The sequence below is a fragment of the Ostrinia nubilalis genome, chromosome 22, assembly GCF_963855985.1.
Source record: "Ostrinia nubilalis chromosome 22, ilOstNubi1.1, whole genome shotgun sequence".
In the NCBI taxonomy this organism is placed as follows: domain Eukaryota; kingdom Metazoa; phylum Arthropoda; class Insecta; order Lepidoptera; family Crambidae; genus Ostrinia; species Ostrinia nubilalis.
In genome coordinates, this window is record NC_087109.1 from 3,467,544 (window position 1) to 3,490,563 (window position 23,020).

The window sequence follows — 23,020 nt, forward strand, 5'->3', positions numbered from 1 at the left end:
ACAGACAGAGTCTGTAACTCTACATAACTTCGCATTTTTTATTAGTAGGGATCATCAGACGGTCTTGTTACCTACACAGATAAACTTTTTTAATTGATTTTTTTTTATGTCAGAGAGGTCAAACGAAATTGATAATTATTGTGATAAAAATTGTTTAGGTACGTTTAACTCGTTGATGAATGTAATCTGTGAAGGAATTTCAAGTAAATTACTTCATTTTCTTTATCGTTTGTTTCTTTTAGCCACTGGTCTTGTGCCCACATTCAGGCGGTTTCCACAACCTTTATCAGGTCGTCAGTCCAGCTCATCTGGCTAGACAACTTTTCGGTCCGTCTTCAAAGTTAGACCCTCACAACGTTCTAGGTTCGATTCCTAAATGACTAGTTTACATAATTAGGCTGAGTTGCATCACCTTAACTTTAACCGTAACTATAACCTGTCATTTTGTATGGAGTTTGACAGACTTTTGACGTTTGTTAATATACCTAAGATAAGCCTTAGAACGTCACCTAACCGCGCAAATAATGGTCACATCCAACTTGCATCAAGCTTCATAAGCCCTCATTCTTTGAACAATGCAAAGCATGATAAATCACTTGATTCACACTGCACGTTTGACTGATTTACGGTCCACTTTGATGTTCGATGTTAGCCTTCGACTAAAATACGTTTGGGGAACGGAAAGCATAGAATTAGCCACAGAAATCAGTTCACTTTACAATTACATACTTAAATCCATTCGTTGCACATGATAGGTCTGTTAACTAATGCCAGACGGTAAAATTATTTAGGCCGTGCCAAAGTGTATGTTTACGTTACAGTCAAAACTCATAATCGGTCAAATCGGTGACTGATGCCCTTGGTCAAAAGTGGTTTTGACCAATTATGAGTTTTGACTGTAACATATTGTACATGAAAAAACATCTATAATTTTTAATTAATGTACAACAAACAGCTACTACATTAATAAGCCTACTAACTACTTTAATGTTTTTTAAATATCCAGTAGTACAAAATAAAAATCTGTTGCCAATTCGCCACACTTTAAAATGTCTCAATAAAAATCCCTATTAAAAAAAATACCGATCTTAAAATAAATAAACATTGAAACAAGATAATCGACTCGGCAATCATTATCAAACATTTCAATAAATTCCACAGCACTATTCAATAAATTCATTGACAGCTTTACCTGAAATCTGAAAATAAATCGATTTTCGGGGGAAACTATGATCTGAATCTTAGATCTTATTTTCGAAAAATAATCCTGGCGACCACGATCACTCTGTCAACAAGACCGTAACTACTGAGAAAAAGAAGTGCCTCGAACAAGTTCTTCTTCTTCTATAGTTCCGTCGTTCGCCGGCCCAAAATGTAAAATCTTTGGATCACCTTTATCCCTTTGAATTCGAAGTGAATCGAAATTCAAGAACCGTTCCAGATTTCATCAGTCATTTAAATATTTATGTTTACAACAAAGCCGCCATTGTTTTTAAGAAACGCCATAAAGTTTGGTTGTAAAAATATAAGGATTTGTGTATCGGAATTAGCTTTAAATGTGACGGAGATCTTTTGTGCCACTACTCGTAAAATGCCAGTATTGAATCATTATGTTATGAACTCTTTAATCTTCGTTTAGAAGTACAGTCGCTAAAATAAAAAAATCTACTCGTACATTTCCTACCAGTGCTATCAGGAACTTTCGCCTGAAAACTTAATTTAGAAAACAAAGCACATGGACAATTTAATTCATTTTTCCGTAAGCTCGTTTGCCTCCTCTCCCATAAAAAAACTAACCTTTAAACTTTAAATCCTTTATTAGCGTTCTTTAAATAGTGAAAATTACACAAAATCTTTTCTACTTTTACTAATATAGACCCAGAAACCAAAATAGTATGAGGACTTTATTCTGAATTATTCAGTATTTTTTCAAAAGCATGGAAATTAATTTGTAAAATCCTCAGAATACAGAACAAACCAGAAGGAGTGTTCGATAACATTTCTACGCGGCAACTTGTGTCCAAAATACTTCCCCTCCCGCGCCCCTCTATTTTTTTTAATATAGTTTTTCACGGCTCTGGGTGCATGCCCTTTTAAGCCAGTCTTTGAAGTCCGTTGAACTTTCTCTACCCCCTTTAGTGTTACTAGCGCCGTGTGACACCCCCATTTTTGGGGTAAAATTATGTAATTTTTTAAAGAGATGTTAAACAAGTAAAAAATAAGTAAGTGAAATAAGTACACACGGCCACAGTGTTAACTATCCATTTCCGTTTTTGCTCTCGCTCTTATCAAATGGTGATTCTTTGCGATAGAACGAGACGACATGACTGGCCATAGGCATAGATAGTACCTACCTACCTATGAATTTAATTTTTACTCCGAAGTAACTAAGTGTAGATGATTATTTATTTCTATTAAATAGTGTAATATACTATATGTAGGTATAATATGTTATTTAAAAGTCAATTACAAAAGTCGAATATAAATTTTAGAATGCCAAGTAAAACAAAAAAGAAACTTAAGGTTCTTTATTATGTAAACATATCGACAACAAAACATTTGTTTACGGCGCAGTAGTGCTTTTAGTTTAACTTTTCTTGGAGTCAAAAACAGAATCCAAATCAAAAACATCACCAATACTTGAATTTGATTGCGAGGCAACTCTGGCTGTGTATCCTGAAAGAAAATCAGAGTAAGTATGTAAGCAATAATTAATTACTTAAAATTATTATTAAATATACAAATATTGCTGCTGCTGATCTGTTGATACCAATGCCTTACTTTTGAATAAATGGGAAAGTATGAAATTCACGATAGTAATTTATTATCTCCTCATTATTAGGGAGTAATATTATAAATTAATTCAATATATTGAAATCAAATCAAAATCAAAAATATTTATTCAGTTTAGACCACAAGTGGCACTTATAATTTAATTAATCAGGTTGTCATGTCATGGATGAAATTACACTAAAAACTAATTAAAACAAAAAGGATGGGGAAAATATTCCATTATTCTGTTGTAACGCTAACAAAATTAACGCGTGAATTTTTTATAGACAAATGTAATTCAATATAAAAAAGTAGGGTAAAATATTCCGTTGACCTGTGGCAACACTTACAAAATACAACCGTGATTTTTTTTGAAAATTATTATTTAATTAAAATGAATTGGAAATGTGCTACTTACGGATAAAACATGATCCCATGCACTTTCTTCGTAATTCCAGTAGCATTCTTACATGTTGGAACGGCACAAGACGGCATAATTTAATTATAAAGTGTCAATCTGACGGATATGTAAACAATGCGCGCGCCGGCCATTGACTAATTGCTCTAAAGTCAAATTAGTGCGATTTGGAGTAATTTACCTATATGAATACACATTTACGCCCGTTGACGGTTTCTGGTTTGTTCCGTATTCTGAGGTAAAATCAGACGATTACAATTAGTAGCTTAAGCTTCCTTGAGTTTAATCACCACAACTTAAAAACATGACTCCCATTTCTGCACACGGGTAACAATAACCTCCGTCTGGTAACAAACCAGACATTGTGTCAGGTAACGAACGGAAACGTCTCAGCCGTTATATGGCTGACTTGGTCGATCTCGATGCGACGGATTTGCCTTTCACACAATACTGATGTGACCACGTTGAGTCATTTATTACGGACATATCCGTTACTTTGATTAAATATCAAATGTTTTTATTTGTTTTAATTACAGCTTTTACAAGGTGGACCGACGACATCATAAAGGTAGCAGGGAAATGCTGGACGCAGGCCGCTACCAATCGATCAACGTGGAAAGCATTGGGGGAGGCCTATGTTCTGCAGTGGACGTCTTAAGGCTGAAATGATGATGATGATGATGATAGCTTTTTCAGCCACAAATAATTTTCATCGCACGCGCGTACAATTTTTCCACCAAATAAATATTAATGACGAGTCCTTTTATATCTTTTACGAACTCTTATATTTTCCATTATTTTGGTTTATCTAATTATTTAGTATCAGACTTTTACCGTAGACATTTATTTATCGTTTGTAGTAGACGTCCTAATAAACGTAGGAATAAAAAAACAACCAATATAAAACTTTTTTTTATCCACAACGAGGAAGCTCTTGGCCTGTATCTCACCTGATGGTAAGTGATGATCAGGCCGAAAGTGGAAGCGAGCTTCACCCGGAATCCTCAACCACGGAGGAACTGGCTATCTTACCTCTAACTGCCGGAACACAACAATGCTGTTAACATTGTTGTTATGGCGACACACTTAGGTAAGATGGTGGTAGCTAGCCAGGCGGACTTAGAACAAGCCCTACCACCAACCAAACCGAACAGAAAAATCTGTCCCCACTGGGAATCGAACCCGGGACCTCTGAGTCTGAAGCAGGTGGTCTTACCACTAGACCACAGAGGCGGTTATTATTAGTAACTTATTAGTAACATTAGGCCTCCCCCAATGATTTCCAGATTACAGACACTGGATGTATCTATCTTACTTCATTACTCGACCATAGTTCGAACTCATATGCTCTTCTGATTAATTTCGTTGCTGGCCCAATGACAGTTTAACTTTCCCCCGGGACAAACTTGACCTTCAGTGTAGGTTCTTATTGGAGGTCAAGCTGTAGGTCCTGGTTACACGGGAGTTGCAGTGGTGGGAACGAGAGGTGGGAATAGTTATTACTCGACTATAGTCACCCTACACCACTGAACCGCATGCATTGACATTTCACGATATCCTGACCAGTGAAAGTACGAAAGGAAACGCTTTCTGATCGTGTCAATGCAGATAAACAAATAAATGAACTTTTTACGCCTTTAGCGGTCGCGGATTCGATTCTCGGCAGCACTTTGGTATGGCTCAATCGGATTAAGTTGTAAAACAACAAGTTTTTCAGTCGGGATAATTAGTCTAATTAAAGCCTATTTTTAAATGAAATTGAACACTAATAGGCACGGATGACAGAACCAGCTAAAAACTACGGTATCTTATGTCTTATTTTGCAACGAAAATTAACCTTTTCAGCGCCACGTCAAATACAAAAGCCATCACTCTGGACGCCACGCTTGACATTATAATATCAATATTGTATTCATTTTTACAGGACCGGTCTTTGTGGAAATCCTTGGGGGAGGCCTTTGTCCAGCAGTGGACGTCTTTCGGCTGAAACGAACGAACGAACGATTCATTTTTATTGAATTTACATAATACTCAATTAGCCTATTACTGACATGATTTTTAAGGCGGATTAATCCGTCGTTGGCGGTCAACTGATGTACGCATATTATGTATCGGTCATTGGCGTTGAAAAGGTTAATAAGTACTTAGTCTGATGTGTTATTGACTGTATCTATCCACTCAGAGTGATTTTACCATCTGTAGATCCCTGGGAGTGGAACCCATGACCTGCAGGTCGACAGAGTCCTACTTTCTAACAAAAGAGAACTGCGCGGTGCTTCTTACTGCTCTTACTAAGCTTAGAGATCAATTTTATGTTTAAAAAACGACGAATGTAAATAAATAAATAAATAAATAGAATGAAGCCGAACGCTGAAGGTGTCGGACTGACCGACTCGAGATCCGAGGAGCGCTGGTTCGATCCCTGTCGGTAGACTATCACTCATACTTAACACAAGTTTATTTAGCTTAGTATGTACATTCTTTAAAAAAAATATAGCTCATACTTTGTATAGTTGTAATAACTGATAAGTCTGAAAACGTATCCCTTTCTTACCTCCAAGGTCAGAAAGGGACATCATTCTTTACCGTGACCATGATCTGCATGAGTTCGTGGAAGACACTGGCCATAACCATAACTTTGAACCCAATTTAACATGATCCCTTGTGTGTACGGTCATCAATTTGTTGTCAGGGTCGTATTGCTTTGGTTTCTTAGAATGGAAGTTGTTAGGAACTTCGCGATAAGTTTAAATTAAGAATAAATCATAACAAAACGGTTGCTCTATAAATGAAAAGAAAGAACAAAATGCACAAAACATGCTATACCTACAGCCTAGGTGTCCCTAAAAGTATTTTCAAACCGAAGCCCAAAGGTAGAACATCAGTAGGGCTACCCGAATCACCCGTATGTATGTTTTACGATTTTTCGTAGTTTAGAAGTTATCATTAATTTTGTAACTTTTTATTTCACGCTTTATTTTTTCCAGATTGACTTTTCTCATATCTTTTTTTTTTAACAGTATCGCTATTAGTGTCTGCCGTTTGCTTTTGTATTAAATAGAGGAAATTATTTGTATTTCGATTATTTTATTAATGGATTTGTCATAGCTACTCAACATCATCACCATGCGTAACTCGGAAACATATGAGATCATAGTTAGGTATCACTACTATCTAATTAGTTAAGTATTTACAAGCTTGCTAAGGTGCCGCTAAGTACGCGGAAATAATTTATGTACAGTTAGCAATCTTCTGTTAAAGATACAAAAAACTATACATAAGTAAGTACTTATTATCTACTTCCAAATATGAAAGAAATAAAAATATTTGGCAAAGCTGTAAGTACCTATAGATACTTTATGGCTGTTAAACTATTTTTGAGCAAGAGAATAAAAAAAAGGCTGAATAATAAAAAAAAAACTTAAAACGAGTACTTGTTATAATCATAAAACAGGTTGTTTGTAAAAATTCAATCTCCAACCATGCAACTTTTTACTGTCGAAATAAATCTGTAATTAAATTAAAATACAGCCTCTTTAATAAACCTTTATCACTTTCATTTTTTCTGGCGCCAATTGCGAATGTTGGCGCCAAACAACTGGTTTGTGCAGATTAAAAATAACTGAGACATAAAAAATGAAAACACCAGTTTCAATTAAGTAATGGAGTTAAACGCAGTAACCTTACAGCAAGTTTAATGAATAGAAATATGAGTCCGTGTTTTAATGGTGACTTATATAGAATTGGACTCTCTCATAGAGAACAAATCAGTAAAGTAATACTGAAACATGTAAAAACGCTTTTTATAAGCTTATTTGCAAAAAAAAATCTTTTGATTGTTGCTGGCTAGGGCCAAACTGGGAATGTCCTAACATTGCAGGCTTCAAACTTAATGTCTGAAAAAGAAAAACTTGAGTATTTCTAGCCTAGAAAAGCTAAAGGCTCAAAAGATGACACCAGGACTGTAACTAAGACTAGAAAGGATTTTACGAAACTTCACCCCTAAGGGGTTAAATTTACGGGATCCATGCGTACGAAGTCGCGGGCGGCCGCTAGTCCTTTATAGACCTACTGTATTCGCTACTTCATATTATCCCAACTAATATTATAAATGCGAAAGTAACTCTGTCTGTCTGTCTGTCTGTCTGTCTGTCTGTCTGTCTGTCTGTCTGTTACGCTTTCCCGCTTAAACCTCGCAACCGATTTTGATGAAATTTGGCATAGAGATAGTTTGAGTCCCGGGAAAGAACATAGGATAGTTTTTATCCCGGTTTTTGAAACAGGGACGCGCGCGATAAAGTTTTTCTGTGACAGACAAAATTCCACGCGGGCGAAGCCGCGGGCGGAAAGCTATAAGATTATAAGATTTAGTACGTGAGTGGATTAATTTTGTTCTTTCAATGTCTCATGGCTTTCCTTGACCGGCCTTTTGGCGATGTCAAGCGGATTAAAAAGATTTTATCAACAAAATTACGTAAGTTTATTAAATTAAGTTTTGGGACGGATCTTGAGTCACTTGCACTGTTGTTCGAAAAAAAATATGTTTTGATTATTTGAGTATTTTTAATACATAATTATTGTGGATATAAGATTTTTATATAACAACGTCAGTCAGTAAAATAATCTCAAAATCGAAGTTCAATTTAACTTAATGAATCATTTTTTTTCGTTGTATGTATTAAAAACCTAAAGCTCTTAGAGAGGGTTACTTACAAAGTAAAAGCTCTATGTACAATAGGCAAGTTATATTAAGGAAAAATAGTAACTTTTTGCTTATAGGCTTGTGTATAGTAACTTATACTTATTACATTAATATTAAAATCTCTAAATAACAAATCTAGCAATTCACATTAACAATCAAACTCTAGGTACTTCTATTATTTTTGACAGTGTTGATTATTATCATAATCTTATTACTATTATTATGACGTAAGTATATTATTAACAATTAAGTAGCTACTTAAATATACCATAGCTTATGATACGGTATCGCAAATCGGCTAGACATAAATTATGTTATAATTATTATTACTTTTATCGTACCTATTATGTAATAAATTATGAATTATGACAGTATTTTATAAAGTTGATAGAGTTCTAGTATGGACATTGTTTTTTTATTTCTTTCGTTAAAAAATAATATGAGTAGTTCACAAATTACTTATTCTGTTAACCTCTCGTGATATGCTAAATAAATAATAAAAGCGAAGAAAAATTTATCTTTTTTTCAGTTTAAAAAAAACAAAACACCGTTGTTTTTTATTATTTGTTTTTTTTAAGCCAAATAAGATCACGAAGTCAAATATTAAGTCAGCTATTTTTTTTCTGCAATATTTCAGTAAGTGTCAGTTGACTGACAGCCACAAATTCATTAACTAAATATAAATAAATGCACTTTTAATGCAACCCATACATCGGCTTCCATTCAACCATAATGCGTTTAAGTGGCGATAATCAATCACTTTAAAACCCATGATTACGTCATTACTTTATAGTTATGAGCTTCTCAATCAATTTAGAACTTTATTGTCTTGAGTTAAAATTGTAAATCAATCAGCCGTTGGTTGAAGACCGCTTACTGCTATGGAAGTCGCATTATTTCGCATTATTACATTTTGAATCGCTGACGAACTGGAGGTAGCAGGAAGGCGCTGGACGCAGGCCGCTACCAACTGTTCAATGTGGAAATCATTCGGGGAGGCCTATATGTTCAGCAGTGGACGTCCTGTGGCTGATTATGATGATGATGAATAGAGCCATTATTTACCTATGAGAGATGTAGGCCAAGAGCTCCCGATTGTGGGTAAATTCAAATTCAAATTATTTACTGCATGTCATTTATGACAGAAAACATGTGTGTGGCACCGCGTGAAGGCGTTGCAATGCAAAGAATGGGATAAAAATAGTAAGAAAAATATAGATACAGTTTTTGAAAGTGGTGTCTATTTGGTAAAATGGTCTATGTTAAGTTAAATTTAGCCATCTGTGATTTATGTAGGCATTTCAAACCGATATAAAGACATTATTGGATTATTTAAATTCATCTTTGATGTGTCTGATAATGAAAATGCGCCGTTGCCATTATTGTTGGATTTGGACATTAACCTTTGCAATATAGGATTAAGGTATAGTTGGCAGATCAAGCTAATTTTTTTGTTGCAAAATGACACCCTATTACAAATAGGTAGGTACTTAAGATGTGTTTAGCTTTGTTTGACTTATAATGAAAAGCATAAGTACCTATCTGCTAATGTGATTAATTTTATATAAAACTTATTTACAAAAGGCGATTTTAATGCCATACTATGACATTCTCCCCCAGTTATATTTAGGGCCATACTGAAATTACAGTTGCGGTACATAAAGATAAAAGTTAAACTAATAAAAAAACAACATTAGGGTTCCAATTCTAATAATTCCCTTAAAATAAAAATAAAAATAAATTCCCTTCGGAAGCGAAAGATGGGGGATGGTGACACAAAGGGGGGAAGAGGAAGACTTCAAACCACCTGGATCACGAATGTCCAAAAGGACATGAAAGTATTATGACTTTTCGAACAAGACTTTCAAGATACTTTAGAATGAAATGGCGGCGCATGATTGGGAAAGCCGACCCCGCGTAGCAGAAAAAGGAAGCGAAAGGTCTTGGGTTTGATTCCCAACTGAAGTAATCTATACTAATATAATATTATAAATGCGAAAGTAACTCTGTCTGTCTGTCTGTCTTGCTTTCACGCTTAAACCACTGAACCGATTTTGATGAAATTTGGTATAGAGATAGTTTGAGTCCCGGGAAAGGACATAGGATAGTTTTTATCCCGGTATTTGAAACAGGGACGCGCGCGATAAAGTTTTTCTGTGACAGATAAAAATCCAGGCAGGCGAAGCCGCGGGCGAAAAGCTAGTATTCTAATAATTGTGAAAATAGAAATAGTAGAGTCTTACACACGTATTTATAAACGATGCTTGCTTAAGTGAAGCAGCAAATTGAACGCACAGCGTTGAGAGCTCTGTGATTGGTTCGTGTGTCACTGTGCATCCACGCGCACTGTAGTACTGCACCTTAAAGTAATGTTTGTGAATACGGGCGTAAGTGAATAATATATTTAAATGGTAGGTCATAGATACAGTACCGTTTCATATTTATTGGGTATTATCAGTAGAATATTCCCATAACATCATGTCGTTGTCACCTGAACAAACAGAAAAGTTTTGTAGCGTCAACAAAACTGCCGAGGCGTTGTAGGGTTGCCACTTACAGGAACATGGCCTTGGTGTGTTCTTAATATCGTGTGGATCATCATAGACGCGGGATTGGTCGTGTCCCCACACCCTCCACGTGCGTATTTCACGCATTACAATAGGTAGTTTTTATGAAAAGGTCACTTGCGGGTGTCACGCATGCGGGTCATTCCCGCGTGCGTGATGAAATCCGCACGATATTAAAAACGTACTTAGACCTGGGCTTTTCGTCATTTAGGCTACATTGCAGGAGAGATATGGGCACGACTATACAGTGTGAGTCACGTTAAAGTGTACATATGAAAATAGATGAAACTAGACCTATTTTTATCGACAAAAAAGAGGTCAAAAATTTTTTGAGTTTTTTTTTAAATTTTTTATAGATTTTTTTTTCTTCCAATTACTTATTGTAAAGAAAACGTAATAACTTTTAAACTAAGTGGTATATCCTGATAAAATAAAAACAGTAATAATAAATAATAGGCAATACTAAAAAAATACATAAAATACACAAAAAAGGCCAACAAATAATAAAAAATGATATTTTTTAAAAAAAATCTGCTTAAAAATTCGTATTTTTTTCGTTATTTGATAAATTTCTCCAAAAAATGCCCCTATAACAGATGGTTTTTATTACTTTTTATTATTCTCTATCGTATTACTTTTGTAAAACCAAAAATCGCATGTCTCTATCCCTATTCATCTATTTTCATATGTACACTTTAACGTGACTCACACTGTATTTAATCTACCAGAGGCAAATGGAGGATTTGGTTTACAATCCTCGCGGTGCCCAGATGACTAGGGATGGATTTAGAAACCTCACAAGAATAACTTGTATTCAGCAGAATTGCATTTTTAAGAAAGGTAGAGCCGTGGACAAAATCTATTTAGTAAATACTACGCGATTTTGATCCACCGTTTAACTGATCTCATCATTTGCCAATATGTTAATGCGCTGGTAAGATAAAAAGACATAGAATAAAGAGCATTTATCGTTCAATGTCGAATCTTGGTGTAATTTCAACAAACCGATTTCATTTCTTAAAATTAAGGTTCTGATATTCTTTGTGTGCCTAAATAATTATCGCCAGCCCTACTGCCGACACATTATTGTCTCCGTCATGCTACGAGTAGGTACCTCCCCGTGACCAATCAGCCAATGGCAGCGTGTAATACGGCGAAAAATTCTTTAAAACGTGCGGAGAAAATATTTGGGTGGTGTGTCAACGTCTGCTGGCCCTGTAGGCTGAATTTTCCCCTTTTGAGCCATGGCAGTCCATTTTTGGACATCCCCCAGGGTTTTTTACAGTCAGGGGCGTCTACCGCCGCATCAGCCGTATCAATGATACGGGATCCTCGGGCTACAGAGGCCTCCAGGACAGTACTACTGCCTGTCTGCCTTTTTTAGAAAAAGGCCCCTTGCTCTAGTCACCTTTTTTAGACGGGGCCCCCACCAAATGTTGACACAGGGTCCGTCTAAGCACGCTACGCCACTGAATATAATTCAGGGATTCCCAAACTTAGTTTTGCGGGATCTAGTATTGCATCCCGCAAAACATCTTCAGTCATAATTAAAATAATTATGTCTCCTGCTTTGCATTGTACAGATCCTTACTCGTATGTTTATAAAACTTCTTTCACTTGATTCTTTCATTGAATTTCATTACTAGGTATTTCTTATGTAAATATTTTTTGTAAGTACCTACATAATTAAAGTTTACACTACTAGTCACCATAATCTACACATAACGACAACGTAGTTAAAGAATGTGACTAAAAATATTCACACATTATGATAGTAACGTAATGCAGAAGGAATCTAAGACTGATAGCAGTGTTGATTCCCCGCGGTCACAATAGACATAGGGCACAGTAGGTATGGTTTTTGCAACTCACGAAGGCGAGTGAGATTTACTTGTGTGTGTATATGTGTTTAATGTCTATCAAAACTTTTGAAAAACGAACAGTAGCGAGCCACCACACATGTAAAGCTCACTCGCCTTCGTGAATTGCAAAAACTATGTATAATGCAGCAGATAATATTTTTCGTGCAGTCGTATCAGCCGTATCCATGATACGGGGCCCGGCTACAAAGGTCCCGGGATAAAATGGGGTCCCGTCTGCTCAAACATTTTGCAATTACCTTTTTTAAATGACATATTTTTGGATGAAAAGCCCCTTCCTCGACAGCCCTTTTGTAGTTGAATGAGCCCCTAACAAATTTTGTCCAATCAACACATATTTTTCTTTTTACTATGTAAACAAGCAGTTAAAAATGAAGACACGGGTATACTTGTGATTGTCAAGGATAGGGAGGACATGGGGTATCCATCTATGGTTAAAATTTACTACAACTAATACATTCAGCATATCAGACTACATCATCATCATCATTTCAGCCACAGAACGTCTACTGCTAAACAAAGGTCTGCCCCGATGATTTCCATATTGATCGGTTGGTAGCAGCCTGCATCCAGCGCCTTCCTGCTACCTTTATAAGCGCAGCGTAGGACGTCCACCCACAAGGTGGACCGACGGCCTCAAACTCTACAATTTATTGCAAAACCGCATCTATTAGGACTACATACGATAGGACCTACTGCATCCAATTCCACTGTCCCATTGTTGACTCCTCAGGAGTTTGTGCTAATCACCGCGACCTTGGCATAGCTTCGAAAAATGTTAGCAGCCATACATTGGGCTCTGTCATGAGAGGACCAAATCAAAGGCAAATATTTTGAGGAGAACGAAATGTAGAGCAAGATACGATATAAAGAATGCGGGGTAAATTCAGAGAATTGCTCCTGAATCAATAATGTACCTACTAACTACTGCTATTTCTTTTTATTTATTTCAACCGGCAGACAGTGAGTGGTGAAGGTGACTGAGTTTCAAGTTATTTATAATTTGCAAATCTTTTTTTTATTAGTCTATTATTTTGACGATTTGTAAGCAAGCACTAGGTATATAAATTAATTTGCAACTAAAGAAATTTTGACTTTGACAAGTTGGTGTATAAAAATGTGATTTTTTTTTTCGTCTTCCATTGCTAGAAAAAGGCCGCCCCGAAGATTTTGGCGCCAGAGGCCTGTCTACCCTACATTTTCCTTTCGTATTAATTGTACTGAGTTAAATAAACCAATACATAAAAATTAACAGAAATGAGTTTATTTTTATTAATTACCTAAATGTAGTAATTTAATACAAGTGTAGGTATCATATTCCAATTAGGTATGTGACCTAAAAAAATACAAGCCTATTAAATAAAAAACAAAAGATGCCTGCTCGTGTTCGGAATTTGAGACTATAATAAAATATAAAGTTTTATTTGCGCCATAAATAATACTGTCGTCTAATAATCTGTTTGTAACTTTAACAGTGAGAACCTGGAATATTTTGTTTTGTAGGACTATTTGGCGGAAAATTGTAGCGCCATATTTATCAATTTTGTTTTTTCGGCAAATTCAAAATGGCCTCCTCTCTTCTAATTGCCTTTCTCTACATTTAACCTTTAATGTTCTACATACTTTACTTAGTTTATAAGTTCGTAATAGAATCAATTAAAATAAATGATTGAGTAGGTGTTGAAATACCATGTTAAATGTCGATAAAAATTAGAGCTAACATTTTAGACTTATCTTGGTAGATAGGCCCAGTTTGTGGCGTAAAAACTTTTTTTCAGTGTCTGATTTAAAATTTATACACTGGCCTCTTTTAAAGACTGATTAATTTAAAATTCGAACGTTTATAAAAAAACGCACAGCTAAAAAGACAAAACGGAACTGGCACAAAAACTTTCACATGAAGTTTTTTTTCGTTCTTTTTACGCATGCTAAGTTACTGGCTCGTTGGCGCCGGCGCCGGGATGTCAGTTGTCACTGTCCACAGATAATGTCCAATTAGGGATGCCCTTTACTCTTAATATCATATTATTAATATCGATAAACTAATAAGATTAGAACTAATAAGGGTCTATTTTTAAAACGTAAATCAACTTTTATATTATTCTGCGGACAAAGTTATCCGATGATTAATAGAAATATTAATATAAATTCATGGTTATTCAAAAACCTCAAGGATAAGGATTGGATTGATTTTATAAATGGCAATGATGAACATTTAAATAAAAATAAAACTATTGATCATTGAAAATCAACCAATCTCTTTTGAATGTGGGATAGTATTGCCAATAATTAAACTTCGAAGTGCCATCCCTACTAAGCCTCATCTCATTATGTAAATTGTAACATAAATACAGCCATTTCTCATAAACTATTGGCTCTGACAGTTTCCTTGGCATCTGAATGACAATGCGCATGTTTTGACTTAATAACTCTGTCCAGTTTACCGTAAGATTCACAAAAAACAGACAAATGTGAGTCTTACTTAACCACAAAAGGAGCATTAACTAGAAAAATTACATCATTCGTGTATAAATGGAAAAACTAACGGCTAACCATTGCAGTAAAACTGTCAAATATTAATGTAAGATGAAACCGACTTAAATAACTTCATCGTGATATCATACTGCAGTATTTAAATAAAATTATACTTTTAACCGGCTTAATGGCTCATTTAGAACATTTTCCTCTAAAATCCATTAACAAACTATCGACCATTTAAACACGAAGCGTAACATCGTAATCGTCTTTTAGCCTACGTCACAGCTTCCGAGTAGTTACATAAAAAATCTAGACTAGACCAATAATAATATAAATCGGTCTGGAAGCGATAATAGATATTAAAAACAAAATAAATATCCATGCCAAGGCGAATGCTGGCCGAAAATATTTTGATGCCACTTGACCGATTAAAATCGTTTTAACAATCGCATTCGAAATTTAAATCGTGAAATATTAATAGCCGTTTGACGTTCGGGATTCGAATTTATGAACGGTGTGTTCTCGATTGTTCCAGTTTAAAAAAAATATAAGGATTTGATAAAATGTGGTGGAGCGCGGCGTGGAGGTAGAGATGTACACCGGTATTATGTTTATTTACGAGCACCAAGGCATTCTTGTGTTATTTTTATAAAGTATGTTTGTTACAGCGGTCTTTTTGTTATGCTCATACTTATTTCAATCTAAAAACTGTATAAATTTCATATTTAATCCAATGGTTAATCCAAATTATAAACTACACGTAACTAAATTATTATATTTCAGGCGGCATGCTTTGATAATTACACGGTTAAGTCACCAATTAATACCATTTATAAAACAATGAAATTGACCTTATGAAATTTTATAAACAACATGTTCGTTCATAGCATATTTTTAACATCCATAGATGACACTAATGAACCGTTTTCAACCTGTAATTTTTTGTTAAGAGAGTCACACAAAAACATTTTTTTCACGGAAAATGGAATCGAAAAATCGTACAATAATAATCAAAGTTTTTCAGGTAAGATTTCAAAGTTTATAAATCTCTACCATAACATTCGAAGTATCGAGTAATCATTCATCGATTATTTTGGACATACCCACATCACTAATCAAATCAAATTAATTAAATGGTGATTAGGTTGCTAATGCAATGCGAAGTGTGAATCCTGATCCTGCGCAGCAATAACCCATAACTCATAAATGTAAAAAAAAAACCGGCCAAGTGCGTGTCGTGCCCAGTGCAGTGTAGTGGATTCCGTCAACTGGGACCGCAATTAACTGGGACCGCGGTCCCAGTCGCCGGATGCGTAAAAATTAAATAATTTTCTTCCGGCGACTGGGACCACTCATGGATTTTAGTACTGTACCGATTTTGGATTGAATAATATTTTCTTTAAAGTTATCTATGAGTGGTCCCAGTCGCCGGAAGAAAATTATTTAATTTTTACGCATCCGGCGACTGGGACCGCGGTCCCAGTTAATTGCGGTCCCAGTCGCCGGAAGCCTCCAGAGTAGGGTTCCGTAGTTGTCCGTCGTTACCACAATATATTTCAGAAGCAAGCAATTACTTCATCTAAAGTCACTTTTCATATTTTCTTTTAAGCAATTTTTATGAGGTATGAAATTTTATAATACATGAGTTAAACGACTATTACTCTTAAACTAACTGATCTATCTTAACCGATATAGTTTTCCTTGAAAGTTCATGAAAAGCAGTATTATTATGAATTTTTCCACATTTTTCAAGCCAATAGTTTAGTTTTTGGAGGGAGGGACGCCCTACTCGAACAACAAAAGTTTTCAAGCAAAACCTCGGACAGACAGACATGACGAAACTATAGGGGTTCCTTGTCAGGTCTACGGAACCCTAAAAAACGGAAAATGATTTGTTTTATTTGTTTCATTGCCAAATATCGAGTTGACATTATATTTGCATAATTGCTGGGTTTAGAGCTCTAATGTCTAGGGTCTAATGTTAGGAGTCTGTAATGTTTAGGGTTCCGTAGTCAACAAGGAGAACTTATAGTTTTTGAAAAGAAGTATCCATCTCGGGCGACACATCATGCACCCGGATGAGATAGCAGATATCACGCTCCAAAGAATCTGGAAATTTATAGACTCAACAGGACTAAGTAAGCAGTGAACTCTAAAGACAGGGGCTGCCACAAAAGATCAAACCTGGTCGAGCTGGCGCAAATGAAGGCCCAAAAACCAATAATAATAATAAATATAGTTTTGTTGTATGGTATGGCAAAGCTGTGAGTTTTTGGTAGGGAAGCTGTTAGTTTTCATAGTCGGCCAGTGTTGAGAAAACTTTTTAACGGTATCTACCATCTAACTCCCCTTCACATAAAGTGGGGCTGATGTCTTTTTCAGGTTTTTCCACTCTCTATCTACTATAACGTTGAAAAATGCTCAGTAAATAAGGTTAACTGAATTATTTACGAGTGTATAAAAAAAAATCTAGGTATTTGTTTGCAAACTTTTTTCGCTAACAAAGAAATTGATTTAGTGCCGGATATACATAGAATCACGATAAAATCTTTTTATAAATAATAATTTATCTGATGCAATGATTTGTTACAGTTACTCATGTTATGACTATCTTCGTTTTAGCTATCGTTTGTCAGCCTTTCGCTGAACAGCTAAACAGTATAATCTGGCAATATCGCGAATCCCCGACACCACTTCTTCATTATCAGCGCCTCGGCGGCTATCTGATACCGTATCTCTTCCTGCGAATACCGATCGAGATTTCAAACGGCAAATGTTTATTTTGGAGTACAGTCGCCGGCACAACAGTAAAGGACATCATTCACGATTCATACATCTTTAGTCCAAAATCAAAAGTGCTGGCCAACAAAAAAATGTGCTGTATTCTGATAGAACACGTCCGCCTTAGCATTTGTCACTAAGTATGGCACCAAAGCTGTAGCACTACACTGTGTCTCGTAGTATTTGAGATCACGTTCCATATACATATTTTTGGTCCAAAATCATAAGTGCCGGCCAACAGAAAAAAAGTGCTGTATTTTGGACCAAAATGGATGATGTCCTTTGTAATAGTATGTTGTTGAAAAATCACACATATTAAGATGTTCCATATTTAGCTTGTTTGCGCTGATTTTTCATTCATCATCATCATCATGATTTCAGCCACAGGACGTACACTGCTGAATATAGGCCTCCCCCAATGACTTCCACATCACACACAATTTTTCAATCGTTGGTTGTCTTTTAACTGAATAATAAGTCTGGCACATTAATAGCTTCAGTGAGGAAAATATATAAAAAAAATGGCAAGTTTATCCTTCAGTTAAAAGTTATCCAACGATTGAAAGATCAGCTCTTTTAACGCCGTCTGTATTAGATAAAAACAATTGAAAACTACTTATCTCGAAATAAAATGAGAGAAATATTAAGGGAGGTGAATTGAGGTGATGAATTTAAAAACTATTTTAGTAAAAAATAGAATATTATGGCCAGTACTAGTTTCAAACTTAGGAAAGCCTGTACCATTTGTGAGCAAAACGGATTTTTGTAAATAAGTATTAAGTTTATCTTACCTCATAATTATAATAAACTACTTTGTTGTTGTGTCTAGTTTTCGTCTCTACTTATTCATATCTTTATGTAAGTTACCTAGTCTTACGTTTTAAGTATTTTCGACGATATTATTATAAGTATTACCAAGGTGGATAAATAAGTTTGACGTGACCTTTCGAAGATAATGTATAAAAAGTCGAGAGACGAATATATTAGTATTTTGAATAAGATTTATGTCACATTTGATAGTATTGCAGCTTATTTTAGTGCACTGAAAAAAATGCCATGAAAAAATTAAACATTGTCACTGTAAATGACGTATTTTATGAATAAACCAAATACAGGAATCTAGTATTTGTATAGTTTGAACCATTTTGCGTAAAGTCATGTAAAGTAAACATAACAATCACGACTACGAAAATTCAGAGCAGCTTCACGTAACAGTGACGCACACGCTTTGAATACGTCCTTAAAGTTATGTAAAATACTATTTTACTCACTTGTTCGCCATGACGGCCTTTGTCACCACTAACACAGCCTGAAGATACCAAAATGTCAGAAAATGCAAATAAACCGAAAACGTAAATCAGTTTTTCTCACTAAAATATTTTCGAAATCAACTGGCCATTGTTGGCGAAAAAAAATACTGGCTGTATAAATCAAACTTTTTGCTAACTTTTTTTTCTATTTAAAAAGTTTCAAACTGTCACTTTCGGCGCGCGCGGGAAACTAAACGTCAAACGGCTCGGCGTCAGCGAGGTTTGACGGTCGCGAACTAACTGCGCTTGGCGCCGCTCACACCTGATTTTAATATGCCACGAAAACATAATAATATAGAGCGCTAGATTGTTTATTCGCTAAACACTTTAAACGCGTTATTCAGGGTGCGTATTTTTGTGAATGAGATCGCGTGCAGTGACTAAAGGACCGAAATAAAAGCAATTGAATGAGCAGAACTAATTGAGATTTGAGGAAAACTCTTGTTATTTGCATCATAGAGTTTTCTTCAGAGCTGCAAAATTGTTTCATCGAACTGATTGCAGATTTGGCTACAGTCAATCTACGAAAACCGGGAAAATCTTGGGGAATCCCAATAATTGCCGTTCATAGAATGCATAGAATCATTGCATTTCTACCTTATCTGATAAGGTAGAAACCTTATCTATGCATTCTATGAAAAGGCTTACCTATGCTAATGCAGGCAAGGAAATGCAGAGGAAAACAGTTTTGTATTTCATTCATTTTTCAGTATTGTGTATTGTGCATCATAGAGTTGTTTTTTAGTTTATGAGTATTTATTGAGGAGAGTAGTTATGTTAAATTAAACTTAATTGTAATTTGTAATAATATCAGCGTTTGCTTCAAGCATCTTTAACGAAGTGCATATCGTAACACGGACATCTTAATACAGAAATAATTTGAACTGCTGAAAATTGTTGAAACTTAAAACGCATTATATGACTAGTTATGCACTCAAGTCAGTCTGAGTTTGTAATAAACGTCAGCAAGACTTCAGATTTCTTCGCAACAAGAAACAACGCTCAAAACTAGAGTCAAACTAGTATACCTACCTATTTGTTATCTGTGGTCAAACTAAGCAGATTCAAGCCTTTCTAGTTTCAAAGGCTGGGTTGCACATCTTACTTTATCAAAAGTCAAAAATCTGTCAAACTCCATACAAAAAACACCGGTTATGGACCATAACCTACCTACTACCCACCTAACATTAACCGTAACCATGACCATAACTTATGGTCATGGTTACGGTTAATGTTAGGTGGTGCAACTCAGTCCGAGATACCTGCGTGGTTTGTAACCACCCTAAATATAAACTCTAACTTTACAAAGCTCTACATTTGACACCAATACGTAAAAATACACTCAGCTCCCGCTTAGCAATCTTAAATTAATTACTTTCCAGCAATAATATATTCTTATTTATTTATTAAAATAATTGTATTGATCTTGCAATACTAGAATTGCAGAGGTTATGAAACATGCAATGCAACTCTGACATTATTTTCTCTAATTACCTACGAGTACCTACCCTCAAACATTAAAATAAAATACTGTGAAAGTGCAATAAACAATGTGTTTGATGTGATATTAATTGATTTATGAAGAAGGGCCTAAATTTACGTTAATAAATCCTTATTTAACTCCCGTCGGCTTGCGACATGGCGTGACACAACCACAGTGTAACTGAAGACAGTATATCTGTTCCAAGCAATATAAAATTGTGACCAAACGCCCGTATTGCTATGCTTGCTTAAGTGAAGCAGCAAATCGAACGAACCGCGTTCAGTAGAGCTCTGTGATTGGTTCGTGTATCACCCTGTGCGTCCACGCGCACTGTGAGACCTCATAGTAATGTTTGGGAATACGCGCGTGAGTTGCGTCGCTTCTTTGTCTCGAAGCGCTGACAAACTAACAAACTATTATTTCTAGCTCTAACAACAGAGTTAGGATCGATATCTTTAATATTAAGTGTCGAAATATTACTAAAGTTAACTTATTTACTGTTCTGTTAGCGATTTTGCTATACCTATAATGTTAAGGAGGTTGTAATATAATAATCTGTTCTAAGATTCGCTTCCACCGTCACGTCTGTGGCGCGATGGCGCCTCTATCGGCAAGATCATGATCCAATAAACGTTTTACTGAATAATATAGGGAGTTTTTATTACTTCTATTTAATTTTCCTACCGTCAAACTTTCTATTCAACGTCCATAAACATTATTAAGAGGAGTCGTTGATCATCATTAATTATTTATTATATGTATTTTGGGCCTTTATTGTTGTTGTACCAAATATAAAATTATCACAATACAAGTGGTATTACTTCATACATCTACACTGTGGCTGAACGTCCGTCCTCCGTGACCTGAGACGTCTCGTTTTAATCTTAGTCCAGTCATTTCGTCCGAAAAAAAGGCAAATAAAAGAAAATGAATTTGCGCTTCTAATTTTTTAATATGTTGTAGGGGATACCTAGAAAAGCTTAACTTGAGATTGTCGACCAAGCTTTCCTAGGAGCTTTCGCCGCCATCTTGGAAAACGCTTAAAATTTGTTTTTCGGCAATAACTCGGCTATCCGATGAGATTCGAAAATTTTTGTAGGACACTTTTTGTAGCTTTCTTTGTGCTTTACAATAACGCCCGAACCATTTTTAGCGTATCATGCATCGTTATCGAGATATCGATCGATAAAGTCAAAAATTTTGGACACAATTTTTGTTTTTTGCTTTTTTTTTCTTTGGGTCTTAATAAATATGAAAAATTCCGAAATAATTAAATAATTAATTAAAAAGTAAAAAGTAAAATTTAATTACTTTTAATTACTTTTTTTTAAGTAACGGCAAAGCATTTGTATTAGTTGGTTCTTGTTTTGATCCCTTGTGAGAAACTTCTCCTGGCTAACTTTTGGAGTAGTTGTCTCATCGAATGTGAACTCCGGCGATTGGTTTTTTCTCGAACGTCGTACTCTTTCCGAAGTTTTCGTTCCAGCGAGTGTCATATCAGTCGGATAACCGTCGAATATGATTGCAACCTTTCCTTCGAAGTTATGTTGTACGTATCTGACGTTAATTATTTAATTATTCCGAAATAATTTGTGTCCAAAATTTTTGACTTTATCGATCGATATCTCGATAACGATGCATGATACGCTAAAAATGGTTCGGGCGTTATTGTAGAGCACAAAGAAAGCTACAAAAAGTGTCCTACAAAAATTTTCGAGTCTCATCGGATAGCCGAGTTATTGCCGAAAAACAAATTTTACCCCTTTTTTCAACATGGCGGCGAAAGCTCCTAGGAAAGCTTGGTCGACAATCTCAAGTTAAGCTTTTCTAGGTATCCCCTACAACATATTAAAAAATTAGAAGCGCAAATTCATTTTCTTTTTTGAATGTACGTAATGACTGGACTATCTACCCTGTCCGTTTTAATTGTATGAAAGCGGTCAATGTTGACACAAATTAAGACTAAAAATAAAAACATACACATTATAAGGTTTATTGGAGAAGCCAGCTTCGTGCCAAATCAATGGGGACAATAATAAAAAATAATACTACTAAAAATAATATTAAAATACTTACATTGTTTTAACTAAATTTTTTACCTTAGATATTATCAGCCAATGGCCGTCCACTGCTAGACGTAATGGCACAGATTACATAATTAATTACGGTACTTAAAACTTTCAAAGAACAGCTAGAGAGAACGATCACCCGCTTTTTCTTTCAGCCACTGCCAGCTACATTCTTGAGTTCGTCGGTCCATCGAGCGTCAGTCAGTCAGCATCAGTTAAGATAACATCGTCCGTGAATTTTGGTTTACTCCTTTAACTTTCCCACGAAACTTCTCCTTTCAGTTGACAGCAAAATTGTTGCCAAATATTGAAGTACCATCATCGTCCGCATCGTCGCTTCAGCCAAATGACGTCCACAGCTGGACAAAGGCCTCCACAAGGATTTCCATCCAAGTACTTCTTGCGACCTTCACCAAATCATCAGTCCATCTAATGGGGGGCCACACTACGTCTTTCGGCTCTTCGTCTGCAACAAATATAAAATCGCACCTCTCCAACCGATTACTGATTGAAATAAACAAAAGTTTATTTTTACGTGTTCCAGTGCTCCAGAAATAATT

General features: G+C 35.5%; 2 protein-coding genes across 2 annotated transcripts in view; one reads left to right on the top strand and one right to left on the bottom strand.

The window, feature by feature from the left end:
• Positions 1–19,171, bottom strand: part of LOC135082755 (tubulointerstitial nephritis antigen-like) — a 62,084-nt gene extending 42,913 nt beyond the window's left edge. Inside the window, exon 1 of the mRNA XM_063977521.1 lies at positions 18,870–19,171. Within this exon, the coding sequence (XP_063833591.1) occupies positions 18,870–18,880 (11 nt within the window). The 5' untranslated portion in view covers positions 18,881–19,171. The remainder of the gene's footprint in view (positions 1–18,869) is intronic.
• Positions 1–23,020, top strand: part of LOC135082867 (dual specificity protein phosphatase 23-like) — a 239,321-nt gene that overhangs the window by 118,583 nt on the left and 97,718 nt on the right. The window lies entirely within an intron of this gene.